The sequence below is a fragment of the Schistocerca serialis genome, chromosome 3 (assembly GCF_023864345.2).
Source record: "Schistocerca serialis cubense isolate TAMUIC-IGC-003099 chromosome 3, iqSchSeri2.2, whole genome shotgun sequence".
Classification (NCBI taxonomy): domain Eukaryota; kingdom Metazoa; phylum Arthropoda; class Insecta; order Orthoptera; family Acrididae; genus Schistocerca; species Schistocerca serialis.
The window spans coordinates 558,381,933-558,398,152 of NC_064640.1; the positions used below are offsets into that span (position 1 = coordinate 558,381,933).

Consider the following 16,220-nt stretch of genomic DNA (forward strand, 5'->3'; position numbering starts at 1 on the left):
TACCAGCTGTAATGGGATTCCTGTTCTCTTCTCATTTATGACATAGACATTCACAATCAAATGGATTGGTAGAGATGTGGCCAGTAGTACCTGTGTCTGGTTCTGTCTAGAATATTCACAAATTACGTTTGGTCACATGTTGGAGCAGTGTGGAAATTATTCAGGAAAAACTAGCTGTGGATGAATTGGAATGGCAAGCAACCATTTCTGTCCCATTGGATCACAGCTCCTCTTATACAGTTCTCTGTTTATTAATTAGACTTCTCCTTTGGTTAGTTTCTCTTTCTTCAAGGCTTCTTTGGGTTACAACAGTGCTGGATCTTCCCTCTGTTCAGCAGCAATGTTGTTTAATGCAGCAGTGACAGATTTCATCCATGCTTCTGTGTTTAGCCATAGGATTCCTTTAAGGGCAGTCAGTATCCTTGTGTTTACATACCTTTTTGTATATCAATGTGAAGTTGTACACCTGAAGCCTAAAGGCTCATCTAACCGCATTACCCAGCAGATTGATCAGGCCAATTAGCCAACATTGAGAACAGGGGTCCCTCATACCAGTGAATGGTTTGGCAAATAAATACAGCTGGAAGGTTGGAACTTGTTGATGGTCCAAACAATTGTAAGCCACTCTTACTTGGATCTAGAGTAATTCATCTCATAATTGGAGAGTAGCCTGTAAGCATAAGCTATCAACCTTTTCAGCACCTTCCTGAATCTGCACTACAACTGCACCTATCCCATAACCATTAGCATTGGTGTGAAGTTTTGTCCCAGCATTCTCATCATACAATCACACAACTGGAGAAGATATTAGCAGCTCCTTATGAACATGGAAGGACCTTCCTTGCACCTCTTTCCAGGAAAATTTGGTATCTCCCTGTAGTATTGCTTGCAATGGATGTGACTTGGTACAGAAGTCCTTTGTGAATCGCTGGTAGTATGAGCACAGTGTGAGAAAACTTGTCACATCACAAACATGCTGAGGAGTCAAAAAATCAGTGACTGCTCTTATTTTCTTTGAATTGGGGCAGATTCCATCACCATTAACTACATGTTCCAAGACTTTTACTTCTTGAGCAATGAAGAAGCACTTTTTTGGATTCAGACAGAGACCTGCAATCTGAAAAACTTAAATACGGTTGTCAGGTGGCTCAGACATACTTCAGATGCCTTCAAAAAATGACACTGTCATCCAGACAGCAAAGACATGTTGACCATCTAAGTTCTTGAAGCAGGCAGCCCATCATATGTTCATAGGTGTCTGGAGGATTACACAGCCCAAACGCCGTAACTTTAAACACATAGAGGCCGTCAAAAGTTATGACGATAGTCTTTTCCCAGTCAGCCTGATCAACCATCATTTACCAGTAGCTTCTATGCATGTCTGTAGTTAAGAAATACTTTCCTCCTCTCAAGCAGTCTATGGTGTCATCAATGCATGGCAATGGATAGACATCTTTTTTTCATGATTTTGTTCAGTTGGCAGCAGCTGATGCATGAATGTCATATGCCATCCTCCTCCTTCATAGGGACCACAAAAGAGAGCCAAGGGCTCTCTGATGGTTCACTGATGTCATCCTGCAGTATCTTCTCCACTTCCTCCCAAATTAAGCATAATTTAGCCAATGACACACTGCACAAGTGTTGGCTAATTAGTGGATGATCTCCAGTGTTGGTACAGTGTTGTTGTAGCTGGTTGTTACAATGATCCACAGTTCCCCTTCACCAAATGGAATGCTTATGATTGTTGCTGGTATGTAGATTTCTTTTATGAGCCTGAGTAGCTTTCTGCAATCAACGAAAGCTTCACATTTTAACATAGCATCTAAAGTGATGATGAACTTGTTTCACTGATGATATGGGATGCATCATATTCAATGGCAAGCAACTGACCATAGCTTTCTCTGTTATTTTTGTTTGTTGGAATAGTTTGTTAATCTGAAGCTCTGATCTCCCACAGTCTATGACTATGATGCCTGCAAGAAGTACCATCTGAGAATAATGTTATGCCTACATTGTTAAAACAACAAATTCAAAGGGCTGTGCTCTATCACTGATACTTATTCTTGCAATGCATGTTCCTGTCTGCTGGACGTATTTACCATTTACAACCTTCAACACAATCCCTTTCACATGACAGAACATAGCGGTCTTTTGATAGCAGTGATAAGCATTGGACATTACAGAAAAAGAAGCCCATGAGTCACTGTTCCTCTTCTCTTATTACCTGATGTATGAGAGAGAAGAGGTCATGGTGGTCCACCACAACAGGCAGATTCAGGAGTTGGTCATACATCTTTCATCCAACACTTTTCTGTAGCATTTCCTTGATGGGCTGGCACCACTTGCTGAATACCTCTGCTGTTGTGACACCCATCACTAGAAAAGCTTGGGAGATATATCTTGTGACTCCTTTGATTGAAGGTGAAATTTCTTTGGCTCCTGCCATATTTGAATTGGCAGCGAGACACAGGGCAAAACACTCTGTATGTAAAACTGCGTTGTTTCCCCATAACATCAAGCCCTATTCTTCAATTATTCTTCTGCTAAGTGGACTTGCTGCTGATTGTCTCCAAATGTTTTCTTCAGTTTGGCTTGGAATTTGTCCCAGCAATCGGGCTTCTCTTTGTTGTTCTTGACCCACAACTGAGATGTGCCATCAGAGTAAAAGCACACATACACCATATGCATCATGTCACCCCACCTGCAGTATTTGGTCACTCATTCACATCCTTTCAACCATTGCTTTCAGGTCCTGACAAGCATCTCTGGAAGGTACTCATGTACACCTGACGTGCAGATAAGTGACTGCTGTTTTGAAATTCATTGGTCTCCTGAGGTTTTGAAATTCATTGGTCTCCTAAGTATACCTGTTTGTACCTTGGGAATCATGTACTGCTTTATGGTTCCTGCTCACAAAGGTGACGGCTTTTACAACTCCTCACTAAAGCCACCAAACAATGTCATGTCACAACCACATTCAAGCCCAAAATCAAAAGCAGAGTCATCAATGAAGTACAACACTTAGCACTGAAAGCACATTTATCATGGATTCCAATGTAAAGACAGAACAGAACTCCGACCTGGATTAAGAGTGCTGTTATTTATACAAACACTGAATATTCTGTAACATGCAAACGTAAGCAATTTTTAGAACCTTCTAAAATTATAAATACTACATAACAGATATTTGCTGGCAACCCACAGCATGCCAGCCAGTGACACTAGCTGCTATTCTATATTGCATGCAGCACAGCTCATGGCAATATTCAGGAAATGAAGAGGCAGTCTGCTTTCGAAACCTTAGCACCTGCTGGTGGCCCCAATGCAATGTATTCAGCACAGAGACGTAAGTGATAATGACACTGTGTTCAATACAGTCTGTAGTAAGCACATCTCCAGTTTTCAAAGAGGTAAGAGGCAGACCCAGTAGTCTAGGGTAAAATGTGTGCCTGGAAGCCAAGAGGTTGAGAGATTGAATCCTGGTCGAACTGTGGGAATTTTTAATTCTGTGTTTAACCTAGCCTTCACCTCTCAATGATGTGATGATTCACCAGGAATGACACATGCTTCAGATTCCATGTTTAACTACAGGTTCCTTTCCCAAGCAATCTTACACTGGTATACGTAAGAGAGACACAAATTGCTGAAGTTGCATCCAATTGCAAGACTTGCAGCAGGCCATTAGGCCACTCAAAATGATAATAATTGTTGTTGTTATTATTATTATTATTATTAAGAAGCCATCCCAGCATTTGCCTCAGATGGTTTAGTTGAAAACAGATGCTTGCAAATTTGAATAGTACTATGACTACTGCACCCTCTTGCTCTGCCGGATGCTGGTACTTATTGGAGAGTCCGTTCCATTTCCAGAGTTAACTCTAGGACGCATAAGGGGGGGAGGGGGTCGTTGAACCCACAATTTTTTTTATGTCCCCTGCCTTTGCCCAAGTAACTTTCATACTACATATTCCCTTTGAGTTATTGTTTGTTGGCTATTTTATGAAACATTAGTGTCAATATATTTTATAGAATATTCCTGCTTTGAAAGAAAAAATAAATAAACTTATTATGGGTCCAACAACCCCCCCCCCCTCCCCGTCCCTTAGGCTTCCATGCTATAGGAAATTTCCCTTAATAGGATTTCGTATTTCTCATCTCTACAACAATGCAAGTTAGTTTCTTGTTGGTTGGTATTCTTGATATTCACAACAATCAGTTTACTTTCAGAGGAAGTGATTGTTGATGTCAGTCAGCTGTTATTTATCTTATAAACTTGCAGTGAGTTAGTGCAGTTCCCTACTGTTCACACCCAGACTTATAAATGACTAAAAGAATATGTGACTTGTCTTTCAAAAGAGTTCTGAATGAAATTTTAGATGAAGATTCTGACTCGGGGAGTGAAAGTGAATATGAGGATGGTGTTATGGAGTATGATTCAGATCGGGAAAGTGATGTGGATGTTAGAGAAGATGAAGATAGTGCAGCTTCAGGCAGTGACCATCAGGATGTTATTGTGGCCAAGTCTGGAAGAAGGTACATAACCACACAGCCTAGAATTCCTCGGAGGTCTGTTGCTAATATAGCAAGAGAGCAGGCAGGAGTAACTCCAGCTGGTGTTTGCCATTCACCTGGAGAAGCCTTGAAGTTACTTCTTACACCTGACATCATGGATGTTATAGTAAAACATTCAAATGAAGAGGCAGTTACGTGAAATGTTACTTTGACTAATTGTATGCCTTTATAGGAATCCTGATACATATGGGGGCAAATAGGGACAATTCTGTCAGTGTACATGATCTTTGGTCAGACCTAATGGGTCAGCCAGTTTACAAGGGTATTATAGCAAGAGAACGTTTCAAGGAACTTATTGCAATCATAAGGTTTGATGACAAAAGTACCCGCCAGCTAAGAAGGGAAGCCGACAAGTTCACAGCAATCCGTGATGTTTTCAACAAAGTGAATGATAGGTTTCCACTACTGTATAAACCAGGGGTCCACCTCACCATTGATGAGATGCTCAGCTTGTTTAGAGGGCGCTGCCCCTTCAAAGTATTTATGAAGGATAAACCGGGCAAATATGGCATCCTTATACGCATGATGTCCAATGCAGTTGACAGATACATCTTGAATATGGAACCCTATGCAGGTAATGTTCAGAATTTGTCGAAAGAAGAACGGGGTTCAGCAGCTGTCATCAAACGTCTGCTAGCACCTGTGAAAAATACTTGTCGAAATATTACTACAGACAGATATTACACATTGAAGGATTTGGTGGAAGAGTTATACCAAGACTACAAAGCTACTACAGTAGGAACTCTCCAGTTAAACACGAAGCATATTCCAGACAAAATGAAGAACATGTCAAATCAAGAGCTATATTCATCAACGTTCTTGTTCACAGACCCATCAACAGGTAGGCCTCCAGTAACTTTGGTGTCCTACATAGCAAAGACGAAACCAAGTAAAAACTTAGTGATGATGTTAACAACACACCAAGATAAAGGCACTGTTGGAGGAGAGAAGAATAAAACCAAGATAAATGCATATTATAATTCCACTAAAGGTGGAATTGATACCATTGATCAAATGGCGTGTATGTACACCTGCAAGAGGGGAACAAAGAGATGGCCTCTATCTGTATTTTACTCTCTGATTGACATTTGTGCTATCAATGGAACCACCATATTCATCCAGCAACATCCAAGATGGAATGAAAAGAAATGCAACACATGGAAACTTTATCTTCTGCAAAGCTGGGATGGAACTAGTGAAATTGCAGGTAGAAGAAAGAAGTGCCAATGCAAGAGGGTTATCTAACCAAATTTTTCAATCAATGGAGACTATTCTACGAAAGAAAATCAAAGAAATGACAACAGAAGCATGTCAGCCTCCTGCAGGGAAAGGTCGGTGCCATATTTGTGTAAGAGAAGCTAAAACAAAGAAGCAGAAGTACAACAATCTAAGTAAACCAAAACAGTATTGTGGACAGTGTCATAAACATGTGTATAATACACATACAGAAAAAATTGTGAAGTGTGTCTCTTGCCTTGAAGTTGAGGACTCAGAGTAGTCTATTGTATATGAAAATATCTGTATTTTGTATTGTAATATGTCAATTTTTTATTCACTCAATCCAATATTTATAACAATTAACAACATTTATAAACCAGTGCCTTAGTTAAAATACATAAACCATTTTGAAAGTTGTAATTTTTCGTCAGTAAACTTATTTAATACCTGTGGGCTCGCCGAAGGCCCCCCCCCCTCCACCCCCCCAGGCATCCAAGTTAGAAAAAAAGGCTTGGGCGTCCTAGGGTTAAGAAGCACTGATGCTGGGAAGGAAACCAGGTCAGCTGAGGAGCTACTACTGTGTTAAAGAGTATGTCCAGAAATAGAAGATAGTATGTCTGTATATATTTGGTCATTTGTTTTAATTTAGAGGTTGATGATAGTCATGTCAATGCAGACTGGCAAAAGCTGCTAACATGTTAGTTGACAGACACCATACACTGAAAAGCCAAAGAAACTGGTACACCTGCCTAATATCGTGTAGGGCCTCTGTGAGCAAGCAGAAGTGCCACAACACGATGTGGCATGTACTCGACTAATGCCTGAAGTAGTGCTGGAGGGTACTGACACCATACATCCGTAAGAGAATGGGGGGGTGGAGATCTTTGCTGAACAGCACTTTGCAAGGCATCCCAGATTTGTTCAATAATGTTCATGTCTGTGGAGTTTGATGGCCAGCGGAAGTGTTTAAACTCAGAAGAGTGTTCCAGGAGCACTCTAGCAATTCTGAGCATCTGAGGTGTGCATAGTCCTGCTGGAATTGCCCAAGTCCATCAGAATGCACAATGGACATGAATGGATGCACGTGATCAGACAGGATGCTTAAATACGTGTCACCTGTCAGGCATCTCATACCACTCTAACTGCACATGTCCCACACCATTACACAGACTCCACCAGCTGGAACAGTCCGCTGCTGACATGCAGGGTCCACGGATTCATGAGGTTGCCTCCATACCCGTACACGTCCATCTGCTCGGTAAAATTTAAAATGAGACTCGTCTGACCAGGCAACATGTTTTCAGCCATCAACAGTCCAATGTCAGTGTTGATAGGCCCAGGACAGGTGTAAAGCTTTATGTTGTGCAGTCATCCCAGGTACACGAGTGGGCCTTCGGCTCCGAAAGCCAATATCGATGATGTTTCATTGAATGGTTTGCACGCTGACACTTGCTGATGGCCCAGCATTCAAATCTGCAGCAATTTCTGTCATGTTGGACAATTCTCTTCAGTTGTTGTTAGTCTCGTTCTTGCAATGTTGGAGATTTGATGTTTTACGATGTTCCTGATATTACGGTACACTCATGAAATGGACGTATGGGAAAATCCCCACTTCATCGCTACCTCGGAGATAGAATGTTCCTGCACTCACGCATCGGCTATAACTCCACGTTGAAACACACTTAAATTTTGATAACCTGCCATTGTAACAGCAGTAACCAATCTAACAACTGTGCCAGACACTTGTTTTCTTGTATAGGCATTGTCGACTGCAGCACCATATTCTGCCTGTTTACATATCTCTGTATTTGAATACGCATGCCTATACCATTTTCTTTGGCGCTTCAGTGTATACACTCTCACAGGTCACTTTCCTCTTAACTGCATACACTTTTTCAGTGATGAGACTGAAGAACGCGACACTGAGAGGAACGAGGAGTGGCAGAGCTGATTTCATAGCAATCTCATTTGCATGGGTAAGAATCAAGAGTAAGGAACTCAGTTTCGGAGTTTTACAGGAGCTACTGGTATGTTTAAGGGAATATAGGGATGATTTCAATATTATCTAAACATGTTCCTTTTTTGGCAGGTACTAGCAAACGATACACAGTATACTACATTTATGAATTCGAAAGCAAGCGTGTTGAAGGACTGCAGAAATGTTACATAACAGAGATTTCTTTCTGTTGTGGCATTCAATACATGTATAATGCAATAATACAGCTATGTATGTTGTGAACTGTGAAAATGATATATGAGAATTTCATACCTTGTTTTTGTTGCTGACTGCTTCCTTCATTAGATCCATCACAGTCACTATAAACTACAGTGTAAAAGACTGCTTCTATTGGATCAGTAGTTGGATCTGGTTTCAAATCCCCTCTGGTTGTAATATGTACTTCCATTGCAATCAGAGTAAGGTTGTCACACTAGGAGGAAAAAGTAATAAAAAACACACATGTAATATAGCTTGCTACTTACAGATTTTAAGTGCATCTTACATTACAAATAGGAATCTACGATAAACACAAAATTAAATGGAGGAGATTTTGAGTTAAAAGTTCCACAATGACTTAGTATGGATTGAACAAAAGCTTGCATTTGGAAAAGATGGGAAGAAAATTAGCTGTGTCCTATTCTAAGAAACCTAACTTTGTATGACAGGATGAAGATCTGACCTCTGTCCTCCAGAACGTAAAACAAATATCTTATTCAACTGCTAATGCTTTACATCATGCATAAAAATGGTTTTATAAGATTTAATAAATATGATAAATTAGACATATCATTGTCCTAGATAATATCTTTTTTTAGAGTAAAAGGTAATTTATTATTTTCTTCTCATATACAGAAGAGGAACTTATTTGCAGAGACTTCTACATGACCTCTTCTATAGGAGAATGAATTCTTGCCCTGTCAGACAAGCAGATGATGCTGTTGAATGACTGCTGCTATAATTTGTTATAACCGACTGTGTTTACATCACTTAAAACGTGAATAATATAGGCCACATTTATCACCCACAATGAGCCAATAGTGGTAAAAAGTACTGTAAAAGACTGCCACACAACTTTCCACCAGTCAGGCATCTTTCACCCTTTATTACCATTGCTTTGCTTTTGTATACCACTTCACATTCACTTAAAATTCGATTCTAGGTTGTGCTGGTGAATCCAAAGTCAATACATGGGACAACAAATTCTCCTTTTCATTCAGGCTTTCTTTTTCTTTATGATGAGGAAACAAACCAAACTTAGCATACAATTTCCTATGGTTGAGGGCACAATTTAGATGATGGCATTGTGTTCCCACATGTTATTCCTAATTTTGTTTACATTGTTTCCAGCCTCTACTGATAGTTTTTCTGCAGCTATACACACGACTCTTTATAAACATTTGTCTCAAAGTACATGAACTTTTCCTCCAATTTCAGATTTAACCCCTTCTTTCAATTATATATTTAATGACACTGGAGAAGAGCATATGATATGCTCACCTACTGCACTATTAATGATAGCTATCTTGGCCATGACTTTGTACAAAATATCATCTTTACACAAGTCATCAGCATTGATTCAAGACTGTATGCCTGATCTGTTTACTGCTTGCCACATTTGACTGTAATAATTATGAGTTTTTGATTGCTGCACCTTCAAATTGCTGCAAGAATATTTATATAGCCCACTCTTTCATTTTCAGTGGTTATGAATTGGGTGACTGAATTACAGCTTGGCCACACTTCAGTTGAAGATGATCAACATGAAGGATGTCCTAGAACTGCAGTCACAGAGTAAAACTTTGAGAATGTGCAAAATATGATATTAAAGGTAATTGACAATCAAAGGTGTATGTTACAGATGATAACAAAGACATATCAGAAGAAAGCGTGCAGTATATTTTACAAGAACGGTAGCTGGAAGAAAGTGTTTAGCTACATGGAAGCTACATTTGTTGAAAGCAAATGAGAAAATAAATTACTCATCAATACCGAGAGTTTTTTTTTTCTTCAAAGACTACAACTGATTTTATGCACTGATTTATTACTCTGGATAAGATATGGGTTTCCAAAGCCATAAAAGAAATAAAACAGCATTCAAAGAACTGGGTGGAAGCTGGTGGACTTGCACCATAAATTGTGACATCAGATTGAATTTGCATGAAAAGAGGTCATTGTTTTGTGGGATGGCAATTACTATGCAAGTATTTCAGACCAACTACATGAGAAGAAGAATTGTTTGCAAAACAAAACAATTATCTTCAATGAAGGCAAAGAAAGGTGCTTTGGCAGCAGTAAAAATGAGGAAATATTGGAACAATCAACCTATTTGCCAGACTTGGCTCCCTCTGAGTTCCACTAGTTCCCACAGTTAAGAAATATGAGGCTAGATAAAATGTTAAGTTGAAATTAAAAATTTGTGCAGCTGTAGATATGTGTTTCTCACACCGTTCAGAATAATACCTGAAGGACAGAATCTACTCAGTAGGAAGAGGAAGGGGGAGGAAGGGGGGAGGGTGTTAGACAATGCTCACTAACAATCAGGAGGAGACTGCAATGAAAAATATTGTCACTTTTGTCCTACGAATTATAGTTTTTCACATTGCCATCATAATCTCACATTTTACAAATTAAATATCAGGTGAAACCATCACCTAAGGGCTTCCTGATCCAGGTTTTCCAGTAGAAGACATCCTATTTATTCTGAGGTTGCTACAATACACATTGCTATCCTTTCATATGTGCAACTGACTGGTGTATATAGTTTATGAAGCTATTAAACAATTTATTCTTTTACAAAATATTTTATCTTCCATGCTTGAATTTTCATTTAAAAAGACATAAATCTACTCTTTGTCCACCTAAGAGAGAAGCAGCTTATGCCCAATTAATATAACACTTAATTTCTGGATGTTTCTCCACACTTCTTTTTCAAGAAAAGTTTTCATGGTTTGTCATAAGCTCATGCTGACCTTCCAGTCTCATAAAACCTGTACTTTAGAAATTACATGTTAAATAATCACAGTAAATTTGTGATATAATGAAGAAAAATGCAAACAACATTTTGGAGCGAGTGAAGTGTTATACAATTTTCTTAGTGTGTTTTAATGTAATCACAGAAATACAACAAAGCTGGTATTTTTATGTCTGTCTCACTCTATCAAGAATGAATTTATGCATTCAGGATAGATATATGGAGCTACAGCAACACAATGGCATGAAAATTAAAAGAAGGAACTATGCTGAATTAGTACAGCCCGAAATTAAGAAAATGGAAAATTGTTGAGTAGTATTCTGTTCCCCATTTGAAAGGCCATGGTATCTGTGTTTATACAGTAAACACTTTATTCATACTAGAAAGTCAGATGAACATAGAAAGTCCTAAAAACAGGTGCTTTTTCAAAGCACTTACCTGTGCCACTGCTCGTACATCTTGTAAGTTTGCATAGGTCATTTCAAAACCACAAGAGCTGCTTGGGGTTATACCGACAATCTGTCCTGGTGATCTAGTTTCTGATGACAGTTTTGGTGATACTTCTTGTGTACCAATTGAAGTCTCTAGCAGCATTCTGTGGAGTGAAGGACTTTCACTATTCTGCAGGAAAAAGAATGAATTTTAGTACTGCTGAAAATACGGATTTCCTGTTTTATAAAATTAAATACGGACGTCTGTTCAAAATTTAGCAATTTTATAGTATATTTATCAATGCCAACAGCTCTAAAACACTGGAAAATTATGAGATGAAGTCGTGTATTGTCATGTATGTCCAAGGATGTAAGTTAGACCGGCATTTAATGCTCTGTTTACATCAGTGTTGTTATAGATGATGTAACAGTTCAGTTTGGCTAAGGCTGAGAAGGAAATTGGTTGTGGGATCATTCCAGCATCCACCTAAAATCATTTAGGGAAATCATGATAAATACAAATGAGGAAGGCAGGATGGAGGTTTGAACCCTGCTTCTCTTCAACAGGAGCCTAGTGTCTTAATCACTGTCCCTCTTTGCTCAGTGAACTTTTGTGCGGGTGATTTTTAAATTACTTAATAATTCTCTCCTTTGCAGCTATTGTTAATTCCCTGGACTTTATAATATAGATTACGTCCCTCTAACACATGACAAAAAGGAATGTGTGACATGTAGAAGATATCGTATCAAAATCTGCAACTGGTGACTACAATGTAATACCATCATATGCCAAGTCTACATATATGTACTAGGTATCAAATATTTCAACAGGAAGTTAAATGCTTATCTTCCTCTTTTTGGATAACACTGATTCTGTATTTCACTTTATTTCCTTAAAAGACAAAATGTGGACAATTTATGCCAGTGCTAGTCTGCAACACTAGAAAAAAGACCATCATACAGGCTAATACAAGATAATTAACAATTTGAGAAAAATTATTTCATTAAATGAATACGAAATGTCTGATACAAATGGCTTATTACTGCCTTTCTTTCACACAATCTCCTTCACAATTATTCAACTAGCTGATGTTAACACTTTCCCTGTATAATTTTAAGCTACCAGTGTTTTATGTGTCCACTCTTGAGGTGTAATACATATTTTTTACTTGCGTATGTGCTGTCATATATCTCTATCAATTAGAAACATTTTGTGAAGTCTACTACCTATTACAAGTTTCTTATGTATAATCTATAAGTAACAATGTAGTATGGGTATACTTATGTAGTTGATTGGCATGTTAACACAAATTAAATAGTTTCATTACTTCAATATCCATTTCTAATCTGTAATGTTTGTCAACTTCCAATCCTCAAGAATACTCAAACTCTTGACAAGCAACCTAATATTCTATAAGGTCATTATTATGGTCATCAGGAAAAAGTGACATAAATTTAAATACAGGGTGTTTAAGGAACATTTCGTTTCAAACATATCCTTAAGGTTATATTAATGAATAACTGCAGCTGCACAAAAATTATTGTTTATTATTATTAGGTGACCTGATAGTAATTTACATGAATGGTTCAAACAAAACACCCCTTGCCTCAATAAGTGCTGCACACCTTCGTATCAATGCCTATCCAACTCTGGAGAGCACATCAGGATTCTGTCAGATTTGGTTCAATGCATCAGTAACTCAGGCTATAAGCTAAAGCATAGTGGCAGTTGGAGAAAAGTTTATCATACTCTTGACATGTCCCCCAAAAAAGTAATAAAGGGGCATCAAGTAAAGTGAATGCACTGACCATGTGACAGGTCTTCCTCATCCTATTCAATGTTCTCAAAAATTGACAGTTGGCTATGCTTGTGCATCAAAACAAGTGCGTTGTGGCTCCATCATGCTGGAACAACAGGCCTCTGTGTACAGCAAGTGTAAGACTGTCCAGCAGTTATGGAATTGTGGGCTGCAGGAACTGTAAGCAAGCTGCTCCATTTAACCTACGTGGCGGTACTACAGGCCCTTGAAGAGGATTATGAACAATTCCAGCCCACATGTCTATGGAGAACCTACATTGGTGCAATCTCACAGCAACCAGTGTGGGTTCTCATAGTCCCAGATGTGTCTGTTATTGCTGTTAAAATTTCCGTCACACGTAAAGAAGGGCTCACCTGTATATAAAACATGTGTGAAGGCTTTGGTGTGCAAATCTTTGTACAAACTGCATACAATATGAGTAATCAGCTGGTCCTAAAACTCGCACCCTTTGAAGACGGCACATGTAGGATGTACTCCTGCAATACTCTCCAAACAGATATGTGACCTGTTTCCATAGCATGGGCTATAGCAGGCATGCTGCTTGAAGGCACATTGCTAAATCTACAGATCACTTCACCCTCAAAATCTGGCATTCTCATGTCATACCTACCACCACCAGCATGCTAAGGATGCAATTTCCCTGTTCGCAAGCACCAAGGAATTGTGACAACACAAAGCTGAGCAACAGGACTGGTACAACTCAACAGAACGATAACCTCATTAGGAACTGTGCAGCAGGTTGCTAGGTGGTGGTGGTGGTGGTGGTGGTGTGCAGCATGACCACATGCATAATTAATAAACAGCAAACCAAAACATATCTGTTTCTTAACAAAAAAGATTGTCTCTGTTTGGTCATTCATCCCTCAAAGTTTGCTCAAGAGATCCTGAAACACCCCATATATTATTTTCCATAACATTAGTTTGAATGGCGCTTATTTTTCTATTGGGTAATTCCTCTGGCACATTGGTAAATACATGGTACAAAAATGCAAAACATATCTATAGCATCAAAAATAATCACTCTTTGAGATATGACAGCTTTCTTGAAACAATCTCAAGACAATGAAATAACAACAAAAATATCACATACACCATTAGTCTGAATGGTGCATACAGAAACTACGTTGTCACTTATCACTATTACTGGACACTAGAAAGTACTGGGTGAAAAAGGAGGAGTAAAGGTAACCACTCACCATATAGCTGAGGTGTTGAAGGGCTGATAGGTACATAAACAAGATTGACATTATTGCTAAGGTCCTGGAAAAACTCCTTTCTAACAAAAACACAAACCGTGCTTTAATTCTTGTTTATGTACCTGTTAACCATTCTGTGTCACAACTATAAAGAGAGTGGTTACCTTCACCCTGTTCATTATAGCTATAATCAGAATAAGAACAGTTTAATACAATTTGTGATTGTTACTTTTACTTATATGGTCGAACATCAATTTTGACACCATTGTAGCGGCACCACCGGTTAGGATAGGCAAAGTTAGTTTTGTGCGATATTTGGAGCCAGGTGTGGGTCGGATTGCAATAAGTTACGCATACCAGCCGTTGTGAAGGCAAATAGAGGCCACAGAGGTGTAGAACTGCCGGAGAGGGTGCACACAGCAGTCTCCATGGTGCAAGTCACAGGCACAAGAGGGCCACTGGCGCAACCAGTGTAAGGTGCGTACGTGACACGAAGCGGCGTATTAGCAAAACAGAGGCGCACATATGAGTATAAATATGTCCCGTTTTCTAACGATATTCATTCAAGTGTGGCAGCTCTCCTGGACGGCGGTGCATGTCACACCACCAGGCTACACGAAGCAACAGATGGGGCACCAGCATCTCAGTCCACGGCGGGTCATTGGTTCGACCCTCTGAGGCTGAGGCGGGGTCCGCAGTCAGCCTGCGGCAGGCCAGTCTTTGGCTCGCTACCGCAGGCAGTCGTCTCGACTACCGACACACGCCAGAGACTTCCGACGCGAGGGCCGCAGATACCTGATAGCGGGTGCTTGTTGGTCATTGCGATCTCAGCCAGGCCGGCGAGAAGAAGGACGCAGCTGGCCACCTTCAGCTCACACTGAGTGGCACTAAGTTGGCAGGGACGCAGACCGCCGAGTCAACCGTGGCATTCTGACGACGACGCACTCCGCTGGCGTACAAGGCCGGCCGACACAGCGCGTTACACTGGGTAGTGGGTAGTGGAAGCAAATAAATCATTTGGAAAGTTCTCGATGAGTTTTAATACAGCAACTTCTGGCACCCACCTACTACACCATTTTATTTTTATGTGGTTTAACCTTTATTTTATCATTGTACACTAAGAACATAGTCGCAAATCTTTTTTTACTTCCTTTTCAGCTTTTAATGCCATTCGTGTTGTTTAATTAACTTTTTGAGTCCCAAAGTTATAGAACTTTTCATGGTTATCTTAAAAGATATGGTAAGGTTCTCAAATTCTATTGCTTGAAAAGGTGAGTGTGGACCAATGACCTCATAGTTTGGTCCCCTTCATCCAAATCAACCAACCAACCAACCAAAATGAAATTACAATGAAATTCAGACCATTAGCTGCTTACAGGTGTTGAGAAATATCAATGGGGATAGTTGAAAATGTGTGCTGCGACCAGGACTCGAACCCGGTATCTCCTGTTCACATAGCAGATGCTGTATCTGAATGAGCCATCGAGGACACAGAGGATAGTGCGACTGCAGGGACTTATCTCTGGCATGTTCCCCGTGAGACCCACACTTCCAATTTACTGTCCACACACTACATTTGTAGTGCCCCTGCCCACTACACTCATTACTCGTGACAGTCAATTCACCAATTACCGTAAGAGTTTGAGCAATGTGAGTACATGCACATTTCACAGGGAACATGCCAGAGATAAGTCCCTGCAGTTGCACTACCCTCTTTGTCCTCGATGGCTCAGTTGGACAGAGCCTTTGCCATGTAAGCAGGAGATCCTGGGTTCGAGTCCCAGTCGGCACACACATTTTTCAACTGTCCCTGATGATGTTTATCAATGCCTGTAAGCAGCTAATGGTCTGAATTTCATTGTAATTTCATTCTTCAAGAGCTGCAAGATCACCAATGGTATCTGTTCTTTTGGACATGTCCGAAGGAAGAGATACCATCTTCATATTCGTATAAAACCAACCGAAAGGTGAGTGCAACATTGTGCTGTAGATAAAAAAAGCTTATTTACATAA

At 39.7% G+C, this 16,220-nt stretch overlaps 1 protein-coding gene across 1 annotated transcript in view; it reads right to left on the reverse strand.

Annotated features, from left to right (window-relative positions):
• LOC126470455 (DNA polymerase zeta catalytic subunit) overlaps window positions 1-16,220 on the reverse strand; it is a 231,430-nt gene that overhangs the window by 114,303 nt on the left and 100,907 nt on the right. Inside the window, exons 14-15 of the mRNA XM_050098304.1 lie at window positions 11,199-11,381; window positions 8,060-8,219 (exon numbers count right to left, since the gene is read on the reverse strand). Coding sequence (XP_049954261.1) covers window positions 8,060-8,219; window positions 11,199-11,381 — 343 coding nt within the window. The remainder of the gene's footprint in view (window positions 1-8,059; window positions 8,220-11,198; window positions 11,382-16,220) is intronic.